Source organism: Miniopterus natalensis, chromosome 4 (assembly GCF_054644295.1).
Source record: "Miniopterus natalensis isolate mMinNat1 chromosome 4, mMinNat1.hap1, whole genome shotgun sequence".
NCBI classification, from domain to species: domain Eukaryota; kingdom Metazoa; phylum Chordata; class Mammalia; order Chiroptera; family Miniopteridae; genus Miniopterus; species Miniopterus natalensis.
This window is the reverse complement of record NC_142084.1, coordinates 48794502-48817280: the sequence shown is the minus strand read 5'-3', so window position 1 is coordinate 48817280 and position 22779 is coordinate 48794502. Positions and strand designations below refer to the sequence as shown.

The 22779-nt window shown below is 36.1% G+C and overlaps 1 protein-coding gene across 1 annotated transcript in view; it reads right to left on the bottom strand.

Moving 5' to 3' along the window:
• FSTL5 (follistatin like 5) overlaps positions 1-22779 on the bottom strand; it is a 491494-nt gene that overhangs the window by 33764 nt on the left and 434951 nt on the right. The window contains exons 13-14 of the mRNA XM_016200335.2: positions 17266-17373; positions 10576-10700 (exon numbers count right to left, since the gene is read on the bottom strand). Of these exons, the coding sequence (XP_016055821.2) occupies positions 10576-10700; positions 17266-17373 (233 nt within the window). The remainder of the gene's footprint in view (positions 1-10575; positions 10701-17265; positions 17374-22779) is intronic.

Below are 22779 nucleotides of genomic sequence, written 5' to 3'. Positions count from 1 at the left end.
TTGATGTTTTCTTTATTCATCTTAATTGTTATCTGAGTTTGTTTTTACTATTGTTGACCCAAAGAATGAATGTTCTTGTTGGGAAGGGCTCCTGGTGGATAAATGGGCTCAAATTTATTGACAAAGCCTAGCAGCCCTTGCTAAACAGAGGCACTCATGCTAGCCACACGTCAGGGAAACGCCTGAATTAAACTGCCTGCTGCCTGCACAGAACTTCCCACCTGCACTGTGTTCCTGCCATCGGAGCCAATCCTTGTGAAGCACTTTCTGGAACCCTATTTCAACAGTAAGACTGAGACTTTCCCTGTCCAATTGGATCTGTATCCTCATTAGCATCTTGTTTCGAACAATCAGAACAGCTCCATTCTCTCCACTTGGAACAGTGCTTTTTGGACCAATCAAACTGTTTGAATTGGATTTGGAGCCCTCATTTGCATGAGAATGGACCAGTCAGGGGCCAGGGGTGGGGGCTTCTCTCTCTATAAGTCAGCTCTCCTCTGTCTCAAAGGAGTTCCCTTTCCATCTAGGACTGTGTTTACTTGGCTGGAGCTAATACACTGGAGACGTCTCCTGAGACCAGAGCAAAGTGAGCTGTCCTGTGTAGGTGGGCCAGAGTGGAGCAGAGCTGAGCTAAGCTGTCTGGCCAGAGATGGGCCTCACGTGAGGACCACCTCATGTTTGCTGCAGGTCCATGTTCTTCCACAGCCTTGCTGTTAATAATTGAGCTGTAACACTACTGAGCTGTTCCGCAGCTGTGCTGTTTCATAGGCGTGCTATACCCAGCTCTGCACTGAATAAAGTCTCCACCTTCACTGCACCCCAAAACGGGGGATTCCTGTTGGATGTCAATTGATGTCAATGACCATTGTTTGACATTACTAAGTGAAGAGACAAATAATCTGTGCAACCATATCATTTACCTGCTTAGGGTAAAGTAAATTTGAAATACCATTTCCAGCAAAAACCAAAATCGTATGTGACAAAGGAAAAAAAGTACCTAGAAACTTGCTGTCTCCTAAGAAGATTACTGGATTCTATCAAATCGATGGCCCTATGTTTTACTGAACACTTTGATGAGTTAGCACAAGGACCTCTGAGAGAAGACACAAGGGCTATTTTACTTTGCATAATAAAACTCAGGAGGCAGATCTGCACTGTAAAGTGTCTAAATTATGTCATTAGTGCTTCATTGATTTTGTCAGTGAAAAATGCTATCGTATCAATCTATTTGGAGCCTTTATTAAATCCTAGAGCTTGATGTCTAGTAATCATACCTGCACAAAACTTTTCCTTTTTTAAAATAATGAAATCTCTATGTTTTGAATATAACTTGCTCTGTAAATCCAACCTCATTTCCCCATACAACAAAACTATTATATAGCAAATGCAGGCTACTGATATGACTAAGTGATATTCTGTTGAAAGAGGTGCTAGCCTATTTGGTTCATCCACTTTGGGCACTACGCTCTTTTTCTTTTATACAAAATATGTTTTTATTGATTTTGAGAGAGAGTGGAAGGGAGAAAAATAGAAACATCAAGGAGAGAGAACCATCATCGTTAGTCTGTCTCCTGCGTGACCCCTACTGGAGACTGAGCTGGCAACCCGGGCATCTGCCCTGACTGGGAATTGAACTGTGGTGACCTCTTGGTTCCTGGGTGGATGATAACCACTGAGGCACACCAGCCGGGCATAGGCTCTTTTCTTATAAGGCTCAGAGCCCTGTCAATGCAGGACCCAGTAGGAGGCAGACAGGATTCTCTAACTCAAGATGTAATCAAGATAACAAGCTGAGCACAAACATACAATACTTGGCTTTAAGCACTCAGTGATTTTCTGTCTAAATATTTTACACTCAATGTTGGGCTGCACTAATATGGTAATGAAGGTTGAAAGTACTGCTTAAAATAAAGACAAATCCAGTAACCATAATGAAAAAGAAGAATGGCATTATAGATCAAAGCCTGAAGGGTACGGTGTGTTTACTTCTTTTAGAAATAAGGTGAAGAAAGTTATCGAGTGTTTATGTAGAAGAAGCTTTGCACCAATATAAGGTTTACCAACAATGATTTGTATTGTATGTGCATACTCACTAGTAAAAGTATACATATACATTTTGTTTAATAAACTATTTATGAACGTTCTTTTTTTCAGGAAGAGTAGACCTTAGGCTCTAGGGAGGTAAGGATCCCAGCAGATAGGAAGTCCTGACAATCCAGAGTTAGTGTTTACGTGCAGTAGAGGGAATGAAGAAGCAAAGAAACTAGGGAAAGAGGTCATAGTTTCAGACTTTATAAATGTTTCATATATTCACTATTTGAGAGAATATAGATAGAAAGGCCTCTGGCTCCTGGGATATTTGGAATCATTTTTTTGTTAGTTCATTGTGGGAGGAATTAGCGTATAAGTATGAATGTAAGAAAAATATTAAATTTCACTGAATTGTGATTTTGTGAGATCTTTATCTAAGAATCAATTTTTGCAATGATTTCAATTGCTGCTTATTATCCTAAGAGTATATTTTTCCTAAAAGTTAATTGAATAATTGATATTTTCAATTTCTGATGTGCTAGGATTTCAATGCAACCAGATAATTTTAGTGCTGAAATTGTATCTCGATACACCTGGCCTGTCCGTGAATCAAGTCACAAGTGCAGAGTTGTTTTGATATATGACTAGCCATATATATATAATTTTGCTTTAACAGATTTGATAAAATATGAGGGGGAATGATATACTTTATTTTCACTTTCACAGAATGTTTATTTTTCCCTTGGAGAAGCTTTAAGGAAACATATATCAAACCCAACCCTGTCTTAATCATTTTCTTGCTGTAATTTATAACAGAAAAGGAGTGCTATAGACTCCTCTTAAGACTGCCAGAATGGTGCCTGCTACTTTTTTCAGTTTTCTTGGTCTCTGGCAGTGGAGCCATAGCCATTGTCTGTCTGGATTATGACAAATCTGAAAGGGAATAAACCCTTAGCTCCTTACTGTCACATTTGACTGCAAGCACTCTTACATTCTAAACCTGTTCTACCTCGGGCCCATCAGAAGGCAGGGTTCTTTGGAAAAACAAAAATTCTAGGAAAAAATAGAAGGCAGAAGGAAAGAGGAAGACCAAATAAGAGATGGATTGATTCCATAAAAAAGCCATAGGCACGGGTCTGCAGGAGCTGAGCAGGGCTGTTGAGGACAGGACATTGTGAACCTTTCTCATTTACAGGGTCACCAGACGTTGGAGCAGATTCAATGACACATAACATACACACTCTTCCATTACACTCTGCATAGGCAGTTAGACAGGCATGAGAAGAGCAAGAATGATAGGCCAGATACTGAGGGTGATTGGGGAGGAAAGCCTGGGTACGTAGCAACGGGCAAAACTGAGAAAACAAGGACCTTGACCCCAGGGTGACCTTCCCTCCCTTAGCAAGTCCTTAGTCATGTGGTAGAACCCCTTAGAGGAAGAACAAGGGGGCCGAAGAATAGCCTCCTATGACTCCCATGAAAGCCCTTGCAAGCATTAAGCCCTCAAGCGTTAAGCCCTCAGGAGTACGAGGTTTTGAACCACATCAAATAATCTTAGGAACAAAGCATCCGGTCTATTGACCACAGAGACAGAGTTTTGGTCAAATCAGAGATAACATCTAGGCCTCAGGTGTGTGTCAGCTTCAGACCCAGAAAAGCAAAAAAACCAGATAAGCAACACGGCTGACCTCAGGATCAGCTGCATTGAGTAAGGACCCCCTGCCCTGGTGCCGAACAATCATTGGAGACCACACACTTGGAAAGCTGCTGAGCATTCTATTGAGCTTCTCCCCTAAAATCTCCACCCAAGCCTTTCCCTACCCCCTTCTTTATCCAGCATGAAATGTCTCTCCCTCTCTTTCTTTCTGCCAGCATCTTCTTCCTTTAAGTGTGTCTTCTTGCCTTTCCTTCTCCTAAGCTCCAAGGGTCCTTCTTTTGCCTCTGTAACTTGTTTCCTGAGCCCACATGGCCCAGCCGGCTCACTTCCTCCACAGCTCACTTCTCCTACCTCAGTGACTTTCTAAATAATCTTTTGCTTGTGTTTAAGTCTTGGTTCTGAATTATTTCTTAGCCAGAACTCAAATACTGAGGTTGCTGAACCGAGGTCCAATCGCTGGTAACTTTCTTATGCCCTTTCACCAATAACACTCATTTGGTGTTGAGGGTATTAAAAGAGTGCCTCCAACTCATCCAAACTGAAGTATAACACTATGGCCCACTTTCCACAGAATTCCTGAATTAGCCAATCTGAGATATTCATTCAACATTAACATCATCTAGGGGTGGGTATGTGGTGAGAAAGGGAAGAATGTTAAAAAGACATTTTTGAAAAATTATTTGTATCTTTATTTGCTTATTTTATTCAGCAAGTTAAGTGGAGAGAGGGGAAAAAGTGTGGAAACTGGCATTTTCAGGTTTTTATAAAACTGCCTGTTGCTTTCAAGGTCTCCCTGTCACTGTGATTTACAGATCTACTCTGTTCATCTTATTGCTTCTCATGTAATTATCGATTGAAATAATAGACACACACACACACACACTCTCTCTCTCTCAACTATAAACATTAATTTTAAGACACCGCATAATCAACCAATCAACCCATGAAGAAAAATGACAATAATAAAGATATCAATTTCCTTACTGCTCTATTTTTCTCTCAAATAGGAGCATTTTAAAGGTAGATCTCTAGAGAAATATAACCTAAAGAAACAAGAGGAGGAGTTTGAAATTCTAAGCAACACAATCGAATGGTGGTTGGGGGTGACTTAAAGGGCAGGCCAGCCTTTCAAAGCATCTTAAATAGTACCACCTAAGCTGGCACCTTCCCTTCCTACTTATAGGACTAGTCCTAAAGTAGTATGTAAATCAGAAGTAATTTCCTTCTTCCATTTACTACAAGTATCCTCGGTGGCAAATGACATGGGCATGCTTGACTAGATGGGATTAATTTTGTCTCTCGTAGCACTCTAACTTGAGAGGGGACTAAAGATGGAAGAAGCCTGATTTGCAGATGTTTCAAGGGTCAGGCTATAAATACATCTTTGCTCATTAAGTGGCACCTGTTTTTAAATTGTATCAAAGATAGGAGTCAGTCAATGAAAATTTTAAACAATATCTACTTATAGCCCTAAATAGTCCAAAGGTTAGCTGTATCCTAGGTAAAAATATCTTTCTGCTATCCTCTTGTCTACCTTCCAACTATTTTTATTCTTAACAAGTCAAAAGCTCTAACAAAGGCACCTGCTGATTCTTGCTTTTGTTTGCTTGTATTTTGTGGTGTTCTTGGAATCCTGCACTAACCTGTATCAAATTTCCCATCTCCACACTACACTGGCCTCCGTGTAGTTCTCATTTTTATCCCCCATTAACCAAAAATAAATCATTCTTTGGAAGAATTATCAAAAATTTTTCAAGGGAGGTTCCATGAAAACATTTCATCACTCACTGCTTGGACATCTGCCATCTCCGTAGCTTCTCTTATTTTTTCAGTTATCCTCACCCCCCTAATCTCTATACAAAACTAAAAAAATATGTAACATGATAAATTAGTGCAAACCAATTGTTTTTCATTCCTTGTATACCATCTCTAGTAGTACCTGCAGAGAAAGTTGTAATCTATACACATATCATGACAAGAAATCAACATTTAATTTTTTCTCTTCAGAATGGTACCAAAACTATAGCAATCAATTATGAAAGTGTTCTTTATAAAGTTTAGTTGCTTTGGAATTTAACACAACCATTGTAATACAACCATTGTAAAACACCATTTTAAAAAAAAAATGTAGTTTCAGATTACTTTTTAATATCTTGCTAATTAAAAAAATGATAACAGAAACTACTAAATCCCCCATGTATTAGCCATAGCATAAAAAATTTAAGAGTAGTAGAACTATAATATTATTTAAATATGTCTATTTACATGTAATGATATTTTAATAACTTAGTTCTTTGGGTAGAAATTATAAGTAGAATAATGAAACATTTTGCTTTACATTTGTAGAGTGCTTCTGATTTAAAAATAATGAATTATTATTTTAATTTTTATAAATTAAATAGACATAATTGATTCTTCTGAGAATTATACATGTATATTCATTTTAACAATTTATTTTAATATTACTTACCCAGATATTTTTTTATATAGAAACAAATTCCAAGTTGAAATTCTTCATATAAGAAAATTATATTTCTCATGTCATTAAAAAACACACTTTTTTTGCATTGGATAATCTCTTTAATTTTAGATTTATAATTCAGGATTTCTGAATTACTTGCTGAAGTTTAAGGTTTTTAAAGAAAATTATCTATTAACTGCAAGTGTGAAAAAGAGTGCCTAATTAATATATATTGCCAGTTAACTAAAATGTGGAATGAATTACAAATGTAAAATATACATCATGTATTAAATATTCAGTGGAACTATTTCTGCTCAAATTAACAAAACAAATGATACAAAGTGTTTATTCTTACTTAAAAATGAAAAACCATAAAATTATAGTGATTTGAATCAGTATATTTCAATAAGCATCAGAAAATCATTATTAACTAAATTTTAAGTAATTTAAATTTTCCGTAAATAATTGGGGAGGAGGGACTCACACACAGTGGAGGCGGGGTGAGAGAAGGTGGTGGAGGGTATAGTGGGGATAAATGGTGATGGACAGAGACTTGATTTGGGTGGTGCACACACAACGCAGTGTACAGGTGATGTGTTGTAGAATTGTGCACCTAAAACCTACATAATTTTGTTAACCAGTGTCTCGCCAATGAATTCAATAAGAAGCCAAAAATCTGCTATAGACTTTTAATAACCTTTAAAAATAAACTCAATAAGTATTTATTTATTCCCTTTCAGAAACTCAGCAAGTAACCAGAACTACTGGGGAGACAGGATTGTAATGCAACCTCTCTCATCTCCCAGGAATTTTAGTTGATCCTAGCCACAAGTGGGCTCACAGGCGCGTGTCTAAAGAATGGCTGGGTGTTGCTCTGGAGTTTTTCTGCGTTATGTCCTGGACAAGCACTCATATTTAAGAGAGAGGAAGCCAGGGACACACTTTTGGTCCAATAACCAGAACACTACAATATCAAAGACCATTTTGATTTAGATCAAACATAGAGTAGGTAGCATTGATGTATTTTGTTTATCCCTAGCCTAGGGCTCAGGTAATCTGATTGCTATGGAGAAGGAAGGTAGAAATAAAATCAAAATGAGGTATTTTCACTAATAAGCCCTTACTCTATAGTAAAAAATAGGAATAAGTGCATGCGGCATAAGTTGTGAGGCTCAGGGCGTGGGATGGAATTCAGGTGAGGAGCTGAATGAGTGGGTGGGACCAGGCGCTCATTCTCAAATATTTTTTAAATGGTAGAATTAGTTTCCTAAAATTCAAATTCCTTAGGCCATTGAAAAGGGACCTCAATTAGGTTCTCAAAGGTTTTTAAAGTGCTGAGAATTTCAAATGCTCTTGCAAACATTGATTAGGTTTGTTTTTTTTCTAACTACCAGTTTATTTTTTAATGTAAATTTACACAGAGATTTTGGTTCTCTTGAATTTCTCAAATCTTGATATAATTTACAGACCAGATTAAACAAGTTAAGAATTATAGACACAGATAAATGAAAAAAAATAAGTGGAGAGAAAAAAAGAGAAGAAACCCAAAAAGGGAAAAATAGGGACTTACTGCAAAATTGTAACTACTCTCAGGGGACTCCCTGCTCCAGTGTAGATCATGAGTAGTCTGGACAACTATTATGATCAACTTAATATTCAAACATTATTTTATGCCAATCCTTAGGGGAAAAAATGAAGTAAGCTGGCAAATGCCACAGGAGCCAATGGCAAATGGGGTTGCTGGGACATTGAGGCTTAGGTCTGTCTGACAGGAGGTGTAAGTTCTCATTACTGCTGCTTGCTGCTTCCACACAATTCACAATTCATGTGCTCCCGATGCTGAGCTCGGAGCTCGCTGCATGTTTGATATTGTGTTACCTGCTGAGAAATGCAGTGAGGTGTATAAGATATATTGCTCTTCCCCAGACACTATATATTCTGGTTTAGGAAACAGAGCAGTACTTTCTTCCTTCTTTATCCCTGTTCCTAGGAGAAACATGAATTAAGTGCCTACAGGTTTTTAGGCACCAAGGATATAAAATCCTGACACGTGTCCAGGAGCTTTTCAGACATGGGAGATATAAATTATTTGAAATGAGGGCGTTGCCATCAGAGGAAAAAACAGATTAATGTGAAGAGAGGTCAGAGGAAGAAAACTAATACTAATTAAAAACACATTCTGTGTCAGGCCTTCTGATTGACCTGGAAATGTATGCCAAGTGTAACAGTGAGAAAATGGTCTCAAATTCTGAAAAACACAATTCATAAAAAGATCAATCTCAGCAACACCTAGTTAAACACATGTGGAATTTGGTCAGAAAAATATGATACATGAAATTGGTAGGAGAAAAGACCCTATCTGTCCCTCAGGGTTTCCTGATGTGGGATAAATCCTCATTATGTTAAAATACTTTACATAGTTAACTGTTTGTTTTTGTAAATGCATGCTAATCTTACTCTTTAGTAACAGGAGTAATTACTTTGAAGTGCAATAGGAAATTGGATCCTTCACATTCATTAAAATGGGATCTATCTGCAGGTAGGTTTGCTATAATTTAATTTAGTATTCTTACAAGTATTGGCAAAACACTCACTCATTCCATTATACATCCCTAAAGGGAATAAAAACATTAAAAAATATCCTAAAGCATACTTTTCAATGTTTCTCATAATATATAGAAATAACTAAAATACAATTTTGCCTTATATGTGTTCACATTATGTGGATGTTGTAATTACTATTTGCTCCATCTCCAGCCAGGTAGTAGTCATGTTGACCCTAAACAGATGCTGTGTTCTGAAAGCATATCAATTATACACACAAACACAGAAGTACACACACATACAGCTGTTACTGCATCCAGACAAAGTTAAACTGTTTCTGGGAGCTATTTTACCATGATACAATTCACTTGTTGTAAGGTAAAAGAAATACCTAAACCTATACACTAATAACCTATTGGTTTCATAACCACAGGGATTTTGCTCTAAATAACTGCATTAATAGTGCATTAAAAAAAAAAACAAAAAAACAAAGCTGATTAATTAAATAGAGTAATAGGAAATGGGAGAATGGGGTACAAGTGTTTCATATTAAATTATTGATTATTAAAAATTTATCAACCATGTGAAAATAGCAAAGGAATATTTATTAATCATAACACTTAATGCCAATTAAATAAAATTTTATCTTCATCAAATAAGTATAAAAACATATATTTTTTTTAGGTAACATCTCCAGTGGTACCATCTTCAGTTCGTATGCTGATCTCTTTAACCTCCAAACTATTATAGTGTTTGCAGCCAGACCTTAAAAATTATCACTTTGATGCATATAAATACTTTTCAGTTCTACTTATTTTCCATATAAACATGTAATAATTGTCATAGGATTTTATGGTTTTTAATCACTTTATTGCTGAGCACATAGCAAGCATTCTGAAAATAATGGTCAACTGCTTGAGAAATATACTAAATTCTTTGAAAACATACTGGCAGCACAAAAACCAGTTTATATAAAATGTCTTGACTGTGAGTCACAATTCTGATTTATTAATTTCCCTTTTTATTTTTGCAAGTTGAATTTTGCGCTCTTTCAGAATTCTTACAGCTCCTACTTTTTGATGAGATAATTTTCAACTTAATGCAGGAAAACAAATACACACAAGAATCAGATAATGGCTCATATAACATTGATGGAGCAGCTTCCCCTCGGGAGAATTCACTTGACAAACAGATCAAAAAATTAGTTTGGTTCAGATTCACTAACACTATTAAGCAATATTTTTAAGTTTTTTTTTCAATAAATTATTAAGATACCTAATACTAGACATTGTGATATATCCAAAGCCTCCCCCTTTTAAGCATTTAAACGGCTTCCATGAAACTGTGGAGTGATGTCACTAGAAACTATTACTTTTTCACCGCTTGTAAACACACGCAGATAGAACGTGCCAGCAGCGTGTTTTCTCAAAGGGCAGACCGCAAACATTTTATTTCAACCTAACCGTACTTCTTAATACAATTTTATATTCATTTCTAAATAGGCAAAAAGCGATGCAAAAATGTTATTACAATGCATTGAATAGATTTCTGTGAGAGTGACTCTTTCATTTGTCAAGTACAGATGTCAGCATTTTACAAAAGCCTAAGACGACTGTAGGGAGCATTGGCAAAAATAATCACTGCAAAACTGATTTAAAACTGCAACTCTATCTTTATCAATTCACTTCTCTATTAGGCTTACGAAGAAATATATGACAGGAAATTCATCACTAATGTTGATGAATAAAAGTTCATCAAGCACCTGAGACAAAACTAAATCATGTGCACTTTTGTGTGTTTGCTGTGTAATTGAAGGGTCTGTCACGGGCTTTCAGTCAAAGAGGAGAGAAGTCTACAGCCGAGCGCTCCTCTGAGCACTTACCTCATGTGGGTGATGAGCAGTGTCGTGGTGGGAATGAAGAAGTCATCCACCCGGTCAAACTGCTTTCCCACGGGCTGCGTGTGGATGGTGTGGTGCGGCACGTTGCCACCGGCCTGCGTGATCACCTACGAGAGCAAACCCCGGTTAGGACTTGGCAACGCACTCCCTTAGTCTCCGCTTTCTGTTTATCTAGACAAGAAAGAATCTCTGGCACGGGCTCTTTATTGCCACCCTCAAAATTAGTATATTATTAAGCAAATTGCAATTCTATAATTGCTTATTTTCAACATAGACATTTCTGTTGCTACATAGAAATAAAAAAAAGAAAATGATTTGTCTTGAACAGTCCCTGCTTAAAGTATAAAATAAATATACATATAAACAACTGTATTATAAAAATTTTAACTTTCTATAAAGAGAAAAATAAAAGCAAGCATACATATGTAAATAAGATGTTAGCTTTCTTTCTTTTTTAAAAATAGCTCTGTTGAGGTATGATTGATGTACAACTGCCTCATCTATGGAACAGAGTGGGAAGCATAGCAGTAAAGCTGCAAAATAAATTATATGAAATATTTTAGATCATAAAAATTCCAGAAGAGATAAAATATTATAAAACTTTTTTCTCCTATAAATTGAAAATAACAGATTTAAGTAAGTTTTAATCAGAGGTTTGTTCTTTCCAACTATTCATCATTAATTGGTTTTTAAATGGTTTTATTAATTTTTGAGAGGAAGGGAGTGGGAGAGAGAGAGAAACATCAATCCATCAACATCTATTGGCTGCCCCCCCACTCCAGCACACCCCTGCCAGAGAACAAATCCTCGACCTCATGATGCATGGTTCAACCCTCAACCACTGAGCCACACCAGCCTTTTAAAAATTTATCTTTATTGTTGAAAATATTATAGATGTCCCTTTTGTTCCTATTGACTGCTTCCACCCTGCACCCACTCTCTTCCCCAGGCCTTCACCACACTATTGTCTGTGTCCATGGGTTAAGCATATACGTATATCAATTCTTTGGTTAGTTTCTCCCCACCTTCCCTCTGAGATCCCTTAGTCTGTTCCATGCTTCTATGTCACTGAATCTATTTTGTTCCCCAGTTTATTATGTTCTTTAGATTCCACATGTAAGTGAGATCATGTGATATTTGCCTTTCTCTGCCTGGCTTATTTCACTTAGCATAATATTCTCCAGGTCCTTCCATACTGTCCCAAAGGGTATGAGATCCTTCTTCTTTACAGCTGCATAGTATTCCAGGGTGTAAATGTCCCACAGCTTTTTTATCCACTCATCTACTGATGGGCACTTGGGCTGTTTCCAGATCTTAGCTATTGTAAACTGTGCTGCTATGAACATAGGGGTGCATATATCCTTTCTGATTAGTGTTTCAGGATTCTTAGGATATATTCCTAGGAGTGGAATCACTGGGTCAAAAGGCAGCTCCATTTCTAATTTTTTGAGGAACCCCCATACTGTTTTCCATAGTGGTTGTACCAGTCTGCATTCCCACCAGCAGTGCACTAGGGTTCCCCTTTCTCCACACCTTCGCCAGCCCATGTCATTTGTTGACTTGTTGATAGAAGCCATTCTGACAGGTGTGAAGTGATACTTCATTGTGGTTTTAATTTGCATCTCTCTGATGATTAGCGACGTTGAACATTTTCTCATATATCTCTTAGCCATCCTTATGTCCTCTTTGGAGAAGCGTCTATTCAGGTCCTTTGCCCATTTTTTAATTGGATTGTCTTCCTCTTGTGGAGTTGTTTGAGTTCTTTGTACACTTTGGAAATTAGCTCCTTATCAGATGCATCCTTAGCAAATATGTTAACCCCATACAGTGGGGTTCCTTTGTATTTTGAGGCTGATTTCTTTTGCTATACAGAAACTTTTTAGTTTGATGTAGTCTCATTTGTTTATTTTTTCTTTCATTTCTCTTGCCCTGGGAGATATATTGGTGAATATTCCACTATGTGAGGTGTCTGTGACTTTACTGCCTATGTTTTCTTCCAGGATTTTTATGTTTTCTTGACTTACATTTAAGTCTTTTATCCATTTTGAATTTATTCTTGTGTATGGGGTAAGTTGGTAATCTAGTTTCTTTTTTTCTGCATGTACCTGTCCAATTTTCCCAACACCATTTATTGAAAAGGCTGTCTTTACTCTACTGTATGCTCTTGCCTCCTTTGTCAAATATTAACTGACTGTAATGGCATAGGTCAATTTCTGGGGTCTCTGTTCTACTCCACTGATCTTTATGTCTGTTGTTGTACCAATACCAGACTGTTTTGATTACAATGGCCTTGTAGTATAGTTTGATATACAGTAAAGTGATCCCTCCAACTCTGTTCTTCTTTCTCAAGATTGCTGTAGCTATTCAGGGTCTTTTTTGGTTGCATATAAACCTTTTGATAATTAACTTCAGCTTAATTGGTTTATAAAACTTTGATTTTCCATTCAAGAAAAGATAGCTATATTTAAACTTTTATTCCTCATATCTTATTATGCAGCAAATTCTATCAGGTGTTTTTTTTCGAAGTTTATCATGTCAATACATTTTTTTTTTCTATTGTCTCTGCTGCACAACCATTGTTCTGTTAGCTTTTTAAAACATTTTCCTGCCCTTTCCCCCCTTTTAAATCCTTTTTACATATGGCCTCCAAATCAAACTTTCTAAAGTATCGACTGACTGTCTAAGCCAAGCAGGCTTCCTTCTTTCCAAACCAAGTCTCTTCCTTTGTTTTAATAACAGAAGTAAATAGCATTTTTATTTTTAGGGTTGTTTTTTTCTGAAATATTAATTTTTTTTCCAAGTGAGTTTATTTATGAGTTTCACTGAAAATCGCCATGTTCAGTAAAAGTTGATTTAATTATTATAAATCTGGATATGCTCAGTTATGTTACAGTTGAAAACAAACAAACCAGGAAAAAAAAGACAACAACCCCCAAACAAGAAACAAACCTTTAAGTCTTATTAGCTTAGAAAATACAGATTTTGCTTCACACATGTTACTTTCCCTGAAGGATTTGGCAGGATATCTACTGATTTCACTCAGTATTCCTTACTGAAGGACAAACTGACTTCCTTGAATGTTTCCATCCACAACAGACCCCATTTGCCAGAACCAACCATAAGGCTCCACTTAACTAAAAGCTCAGAGTAAGAGAGAATCAATGTATTTGACGACTATACCTATTTTATTAGTGAATATTAGTGAGAATGTTGGCACTGGATTGTAGTCATTATAATAGACATTTTATTGTAATGGCTACATTTTAGAAAAAATTATTATATTAACAGAGTAATGGGTATAGTCCTAGGCTGTAAGAAACACAGTGCCACTTCTCTAGTTCCCCTCTATCTGGACTTTGTTCCCTGATTATTCTGGGTCTTTCTCACTGCTGGAATTGAGCAGGAAGTGATGGATTGCCAAGTTCAGGGCTGAGACAATTAAATGCAAGGATGCACAGATTGATCTGATGCTCATTAATCAATAGGCCCCATCTTTCAACAACCCCTGCCTCATTCCTAAAGGCATACTGCCATTGGTGTCCCTATGTGTGATGCTTTTCGCAAACCCAGAGCCCCTGTCTCCCAGCTGGCCTTGGCCTACTTCCTGACCAATAGTAAAATCTAAGGACTTTATCCCAAGTTGTTTCCTGGGGATAAATTCTTCTCTAATTGCTGTGTATTTGAAAAGATATTACATAGAAATTGTAAAGCTGTGTAGATGATAGTCTCATGATTTTTAGAAAAAAAAAATTTTTTTATCAGGCATGATGTCTTTTAAAAAGAAGAGAAATAGCTATGATAAATCTTTGAGACTTTATTTGGGAACACTAATTGGAAAAATCACAGTCTTACAAACCTAAAATGACAGTTCATGGGTTTTTATTAATTAATTGTAAATATCACAGAAAATAATATATTTTGCCTTCATAATTGGCAAAGATTTATATATTTATTTATAATCAAAAGGAAAACACAAAGAAAGAATATAAGTAGGCCTTTCTGATCCTTGATAAAATGCTTATGCTCCTTCAAGGGTCAGTGGGTACCATTATAAGATATACGGCATTAGGGCAACAAAGTGACTTCCTAGCTTTTCCATCCTAGCATCAATTTCTCTTTCCAATCTAAGCTTTCAACATTATGGCACAGAGACACTCTAGCATAAGTGAGAGCTTGCCCATGATTTTGGTTTGATGAATTCAATTTCTCCAAAGGAAAATTGTGTCCATTTTCAAACAAATCTTAAATCCCATTTTCTTTGGGGACGCTTCCTGATAAACCTGCTGGGAGACAATTATCCAGGAATATTTTGACATTTTTGCAGAGTCGGGTCTTTCTAAGCAAGGGCACTGGCAAACCTGGTAAAGGGTGATAGCATAGCAAAAATGCCTTGGGAGCCAGAGATGGTGTTTTGCTCCTGAGAGACTTAGAGACTTAAGGCCTTTGATCCAATTATTGACGTTCCAAGGTACAGATCTGCCCCTCCTCTCCTAGGTCAAGATTTGTATATATTCCTAAGTAATAATCTCTATCTCTCACAGGAGAGGATGGGCTGATGGGCAAGCAGCCTAAAAACACTTAGAAACACATATTTTCAGGGTCCTTTCCTGTAGTACAACTGTGCTGAACATGCATGGTGACGTTAGTCTTCACCACATAACCCCACGGGGAGGGGCTGGAGAATAGACGCAAACAGGCTCCATGGTTAAGAAATGACCTGCTCTCAGATCCACAGACCCTGCATTTTCTGTCTGCCTGTCTGTCTATCTATTTATCTATATATCATCTGTCATCCATCATCTATATAGATATACATGTAGATATACACAAACACACATACACTTTATAAATATTCTTGTATATATCATTTTAATAGCACTTCTCTATTCCTAAATTTTATTTTATTTTTTTCAGGTGTGACACTTAGCTTTCACTCCCATCCAGAAAATATTTTAAGAATTCACTAAACTTTATTAACATATATTTTTATTATTATTCAGAAAAAAAGAATCCATTTTTAGATGGCTGCATAATGTATGGAAAGTTACTTAATACCTGTACAAAGACTTTTCTGTATGATATTAAAGATGTTTGCCTAAAGTTTATTTTTAAATCATACCTGTTCCATTTATCTTGTCAAGATTATATTTAAATACAAAATATCAAATAATTAGAGCCCATGAGCATATTGCGGTAGATCATTCTAACAGCTGTCCACAATGAAGAGCGTGCTCTTTCCATCAAGGGACTGGCTATTGCTCCATCCCCTTGAGGGCAGGCAGGGAGTGTAACTTGCTTCCACCAATAGGCTGCGGTGGAAGTTCCTTATGTAAGTCCTGGAGCCCAGATTGCTCCTGGCCTAGGGACTTCCACTGTCTTGTAACCTGGTATCACCATCCTGTGAAGATGCCAGTCTCACGGATGAGCAGGCACATGCGAGAAACACATGGCTCCCAGCTGAGCACGACCACCCCATAACAGACGCAGAAGTGAGGCCCTTTTGGACCTCCCAGCTCTTGTTAGCAAATGATGGCAGCCACGTGACTGCTCCCTGATCCTGCCTGCAGAAATGCCCAGATTCCTAAGCCACAGAATCTGTGAGCGGTGTCTCACCCTTTAATTTTGTTCACGACCTCAAGTTTTGAAGGGTTTGATTTGCAGCAATAGATAACTGAAATACCGTCTCATATTTTAGATGTTTCAAATGGCACACATTTCTAGTGAAATATAAAGTAAACCATTAATTCTGATAGCTGCTTTAAAATATTTCATTTCAATAGACCTGCTCTTTGTAAGTTAAATATTATAATGCTGAAAATACTTCCAGAACATTAGAAAGTATTGGTACTGACAATTAATTAAAAATCACATTAACAGACTTACTGAAAACTGGCCAAAGGTTAATGACTTAGGACTTTGTAAGAAGAGACATGTACAAGGCAGTGCTATAACCTCAAGGAGGTTTGAGAAATAGATAAGTCGCATTTCCAGGCCCAAACATTCCTTCTCATCCTCTCTCTGTCTCCTCTTAAACTTATAACTCCAGAAATCTAAAGATGGTGCCAAAGAGTCATTGTCAAAATGTATACTATATTTTTTCTGCATCTGTCAAGTTCTCACATAAACAACTTCAAGACAGAAGCAAGTTCCACACAAATGACACCACATATTTCCCAATTAGAAACAAGCCTGTGCTCAAATAATGAAATGCCATGTGTTTGGAGACAAATGGAGATCTGCTTTGAAACTTTGTCTACCTCTCCTGGTCTACATTTCATGTGCCGCACCCTACAGACCTGTTTTGAAAAGAGAAATGGAAATTTTTTAAATTCTTATAAAATTCGCAGGGAGTTAGGAAACTGTTAGAAGGTAAATTTTTACTTGTTTTTTATTGTTGTTTTTCCTAACAGCATCAGCTTTGTCATCATAGGCTATTTTTCTAGTATTTAAACCCAACCTTTGATAAATATGACCTACAATAGTTCCAACTCAAAAAAACTACTGAAAAATCTACTTTCTTTTACCTTTTTCAGTGCAGATCTACATGTGATTAAAGTACAGGCCTCAGGTGGAAGGACATCATTGTTAAAAGGATATCATTGTTAAATATCCAATGAGATAGCTAAAGATTTAAAGATCATTATTTGCTCAAATATACTGAAAGGGACTTACCTGCAGTGTCGGAGAAGTCTTTTCCATGTTACCCCAGCTCAGCACCCAGACCTGATCATGCGATTTGTCGTAGTGTAATTTAACTGGGACAGGGTCTGTGCTTACTGCCTGTAACAAATAGGAGTTGGAGAAAAATGTTTACAGACTGAAGCATTAGTTAAAAACTAGGCCAGAAATTATGAAAGAATTTAAGAGTTTAGGTGTCAGATTAAAAATTTATGTTGCCAATTATCTAATTTTTTAAACTCTTACTTGATTAATTTAGAAATTTGATACTTTACTCAAACATGTTTTTGTACCATTTTATAAAGTCTTATGTTCACTTATTACCTATGCAACTTGTGTGTCATGGAGAAGTTATTTAAAAACTCAAGATATAAGTGATTAACATGTGCATTTAAATCAACTGTTGAATACAGGTGAGAACTTTTAAATTATTAGATTTTTCCATCCCAATGCTGGTTATGAGATTTGACCATCTATAATTTTAAAAGCCTAATAACGTGATATATGGATGTAACTCTAGTAACAGATTACTCAATTTAGTTTCCTTAACGAGGGATCTAAAATCACAGAAACAAGAAGCAATTTTTTTGTACCATACAAGATATGGTAAATGTGTTTTTCTGCTAATATTTATAATATTTAGCATTTACTTAAAATAAAACTTCCATAAAACAAATTGCTTCCAGGCAGTTATTTCACTCACCTTAATTTCAAGCTATTTATATTATAAGCTAACCACTTTTTAAAGTAATTTCTTGCAGTAGTCGCATATATAAATTTTATAACAAAAAACAAATTGCATTCAATAAAACAGCTTTTACTCAATATTGAAAGCATTTCTCTCTATAGCTCTGTTGAATATCCTTAGAGAATTTCCAAGTCCTAATTCATAATGTAATCCTTCCTCAGTGGGTTTATTTAAAGGTAAACTACTGTTGTGGTTGACCATATGAAGATTCATATTTTAACTAGCAGGTTGGCAATATAGTCTTACTGAAGTGTTTTTTTTTTCTAAAAATTGCCCTGTGTTTTACCTGTATTTTTGGATTACTGGAGTAATGATCAGATCCTGAAAAGACTTATTTAAGCATTTCTGTATCAGTGTCTTCATCCCTTTTTTGCTAACAGAACCATGCTACTGTTTTGGAATTAGATAGGCAGCAATATTCTCAGGGAAAATGAGCACCAGAGATTTAAGCCAATGACTAATTCCATTGTCCTTTGACAAAAACAGTTTCCCATCTTCTCCAGAGGCTAGGGGTGGTCACATGGCATATTCTAGTTTATGTATTATGAAGTTTTTGTGTGATTAATGATTTCTGAGAATGATATTGCATTTCCACCAAAGGAGACAATAAAAAGAGGAGCCTTCCTTGCACCACCCTTTCTCTTCGTATTTTGAATGTTGTCATACGAGAATATTAAGCCTTGATTTCCAAAGCCACTTTGAGGCCATCAAACAATAAACTTAAGAAGGAAAAGTCAACACTTTGAGGATTCAGCCAGAGAAAAATAAAAGGGAACTGAATTCTTGATTATAACTTTGAGTAGCTGCACAAGCTCAGAATAACTATCCCTAGATTTAATGTTATTTGAAATAATTAAATGGCATTATTGTTTAAGAAATGGTTAGTCTAGTATTTTGTTAATTGTACTCAACTGCATGCCAGATGTTTCATCTAAATCCTTCATGTACTAGTTGATCATTCCAATGCACGTAGAGCAAAAAAAGCCATCATTAACAATTACACTAACAAAGCAGTAAGATTTCCTTTGATTTTTCATATTTCCCCCTTATGTTAAACTTGATCTGTGTATGACTATAATGGTCAGCCTGTTTTGCATGCAGCTTAAAATGGAATAATCTTTAGATCTTTAAAACATTAAAGATTTAAGTTCAATACAAACAAAAAAGCAATAATAAAAAGACCTTGTTGTTATTCAATTTTTCAGGAACAGTTATAAAAAGAACAAAGATCTTTAAATGCCTGTTAGTATTAGGGAACAATTTGAATAAAATTTTCCAGCTCTCATAAGGTTCTTTTCTATTCACGGGGCCGTTTCATAAGCAGTGTCTTGCATGGGCATACCACAATCCATAGGTTATATTACTATCCACATAAAACAGGATATAGAAACTGAGACTCTGTCTTACCAGTAGTCTTCTAGCCAGTGATCAGCAGGGCTGGGATTTGATAGTCTTTGCTTCTTCCCAAAGTGGGAACCTCTCTACATGTGAAAGACTATCCAGTCTAGCTGATAGTTTAGTTCCTGACAATGCATGGATATGTCTCCCTCCTATTTATGCCTCACGTATAAGAAATATTATTTTTATTTTCTCTTTTGGAAGATGGTAATAAACCCATGGGCTCAAATATGTGTAGTGCCATCTGTATAAGATATACAGTCCTAGAGGAGAGTCACTGAGAGGCAGTGTACACCCCACTTAGGAGCATGTACTCCAAAGCAGACTTCAAATCTTAGTGTCTTCACTTAAATTTAAAATAATTATTATTATTAATAATAATAATAATAAATACCTTAGGAAGTTGCTAAACTGTTCTGTGGCTCAGCTTCTTCTACAATACAATGAAGACAGTGATAATAGCAACTTCCAAAGGTCATTATGAATAATAGGTGAGGTAGTAAATACAAACTGCCTAGGCTGTGCCTGGTAAATAGTAAGCACTATGGAAATACTACCCTGACTATTAGAAAAACTAACCGAACTAGAGATATTTTTATAACGGCATCATCGTGTTTCAAAGTTAGAAATATAATACCCTTAGCAAATGATAACACTGAGACCTAGGAGAGAAAGTAAATAAGCACAGTCTTTGTCCTTGACAAACTTATATCTAGAGGGTGAAAGAACTTAAAATAACTTGGTGCATGTCACAAAATAAAATCAAGGACTAAATGCCATGAAATCCAGAGGAAGAATGCAATACAGGAGGAGGGGTAGGGAGAGAAGATGTTTTAATTGAGCCTTAAAATATGAATACTTTTATAAATAGGAAAACAGACATTATTATTATTATTATATTTTTAAAAGTTAATTATGAGAAAATGGTCCAGGAGTTTCAGGAGCAATCCATGATTAATTGTCTTCAAATCAAGTAAGACATATGTATTTAAAAGAGAAAAATATCAATTTTCAAAACAACTTCAGAATTTTTAAAATGTCTGTTCACTGGTTCTACAAAATTTTTGAACATTTTGCATTTTAGCATTTCTAAGATTTGGTATTTAATTCAGTTTATTTTGGTTTTCAGTTATAAAAGCATGTCAGAACTGAAAAATATATGCAGGTCAGTATGAAGAAAAGTACATCTAACATTTTATTTGGAAAATGTTTAAGTCTTAGGAAAAACCTGTTTACAAGTTTCCAAGTGTGCAGATATAACACATTTTACAGAGGGAACATTTATATGGTTTTCAGCAACAAAATCATATAACAATGACAAAAATATTTCCAAACAACCTTCTTCAGGATAATCTTGTCATAAAACAATTTTCAGTAAAACAACAACAACAAAAGACCGCACAGATATTTTCCTACTTACACCATCCACTTTTGAAAGGGATAAATTACATGTATTGGATTTTACAAAATGTCTGCTAGTCTACTCTGGAAATTACTGTGAGTCATCAGGAAATTTAAACCATTAGCTTTTGTAAAAGAGAAAAGCACTATTTCTGACACCTTTTTAAAGAATTTCCTTTCCACAATTAAACCTGAAAGCCTCTGTGTAATGAAATAGTTAAAATGTGTCTCCACTTTTAATGAAAAGGACGGTAAGGATTCTATTCCCTCGCCTGCCCTTTTCTCCCGGACCCCACACCCAGGGAAGGGCTGAGCCTGCCTTCCACTGCAGCGTCTTCTCACGGCCCTCCGGGGAAAAGCTGCAATTCCTGACCATGACCGCCGGGCCCAGCCTGACCTGCTCCCAGCTCCCCAGCCTTCCTTCTCAGGCGCCCTCACCCACTCTCCCTCCCTCCATGCCTCTGACCCAGATGCTCTCAGCCTCCTTGCTGGGCCTCGCAGGAGCCTCCCTCCGCCTTTCGAAGGCTTTTCCCCAAAGGGCCTCCCCTAGAGGGCTCAGTGTCAGCTTCCTAGGCACCTGCTCTCCTCAGAACTGCCTGGGTGAGCAGCGGGCCATCCTGTTCAACACTGTGAAGAGCCTTCCTCTTGTGAGATTGCCCTCACCCTTAGCTTTCCCAATGCCACGTGGCCTTCCTCTATCCTTTTAACTTTTCTGATAAAAATTACTATAAAATTATATAATTTGTATTTTCAGTATTATTTTTCATTGTCTGTCTCCATGCAATTTATTCTAGACTCCAAGAAGGCAAGCTTTTTTAATTTGTTTAGATAATGATACAATCTACACACTGAGAACAATACTTGAAAATAGTCGTACTCAGTATATAATTAATGAACCTCTAAATCTACTTAATTGGTAAAAGCAAACTGTAAAACTGAAAATGCCAAAACTTATTACTAAGATCATTATTATTATTTTATTTAATAAAAACAATTATATTCTGCACCAAGCTTATTATGAACACATTTTATTTCTAAATATTTTACAAATAACATTTATTGTTATTTAATCGTCACAACCACCTTTTTTGATGTATGCAGTATTGTTATTCTTTTTTTTTTACAGATCCAAGTGAACAAAAGACTAAGGGGACCAATGTCAATCTCTCCTTATTGTAAAACTTTCACTTTCAAGATACCCTCATGTATCCACTATGTGTTGCATCAACATCTGACTAACAGGTGAATTCAGGTATCGGTCCATCTATTAAAGATTCATAACATGCAATATGATTTTTTAAGATTAAAATAATTATGGATGACATGCTAGAATTCCCTGCCCACAAGGAGTCATCTTTCACCTCCCTTGTATTGTATACTCTCCACTTTGGAGACCATTAGTGTACATTTTTTGTTTTTTGCAGCCACCAACGATTTATCAGGAAAATGATATGTTAAAAGATAATATTCAAAAATATGGAATTGTGAAAAAACATTTTACATATGCTCATCTTTCACCTCAAAATTAACCCACATAGAATGTTCATTTATTACTTAGCATAAATTTGCATTTGTTTCCCAATTTTTTTTTGCTAGAAAAATTGTTTTCAAACTCTGCCTTGAGAAGCCTATGGAAATGAGAATTATTTGTAGCAGGTGATTTTAACCCTTACCAAAGAGAACAAAAAAGAACAGTTTTGACCTATTGAGTAACTCTGTAAGACTTGGTTTAAATAAAAGGTTCTAATACTGTAAGTTGGAAATTTCTCTTCCATATCATAAACACCACAATTTTGTACACATCGTAGACTGTGCTTGGCCTGGTGATATCCAGATAATTAAGCCATAATCCTTTGTCCAAAGATTTACTGATTTAATAAACATTTTCACAAATATATTTAAAATAACTTAATATTTTGTTATTATAATTAATAGTAAGAATCTACATATTCAGGCCTTAG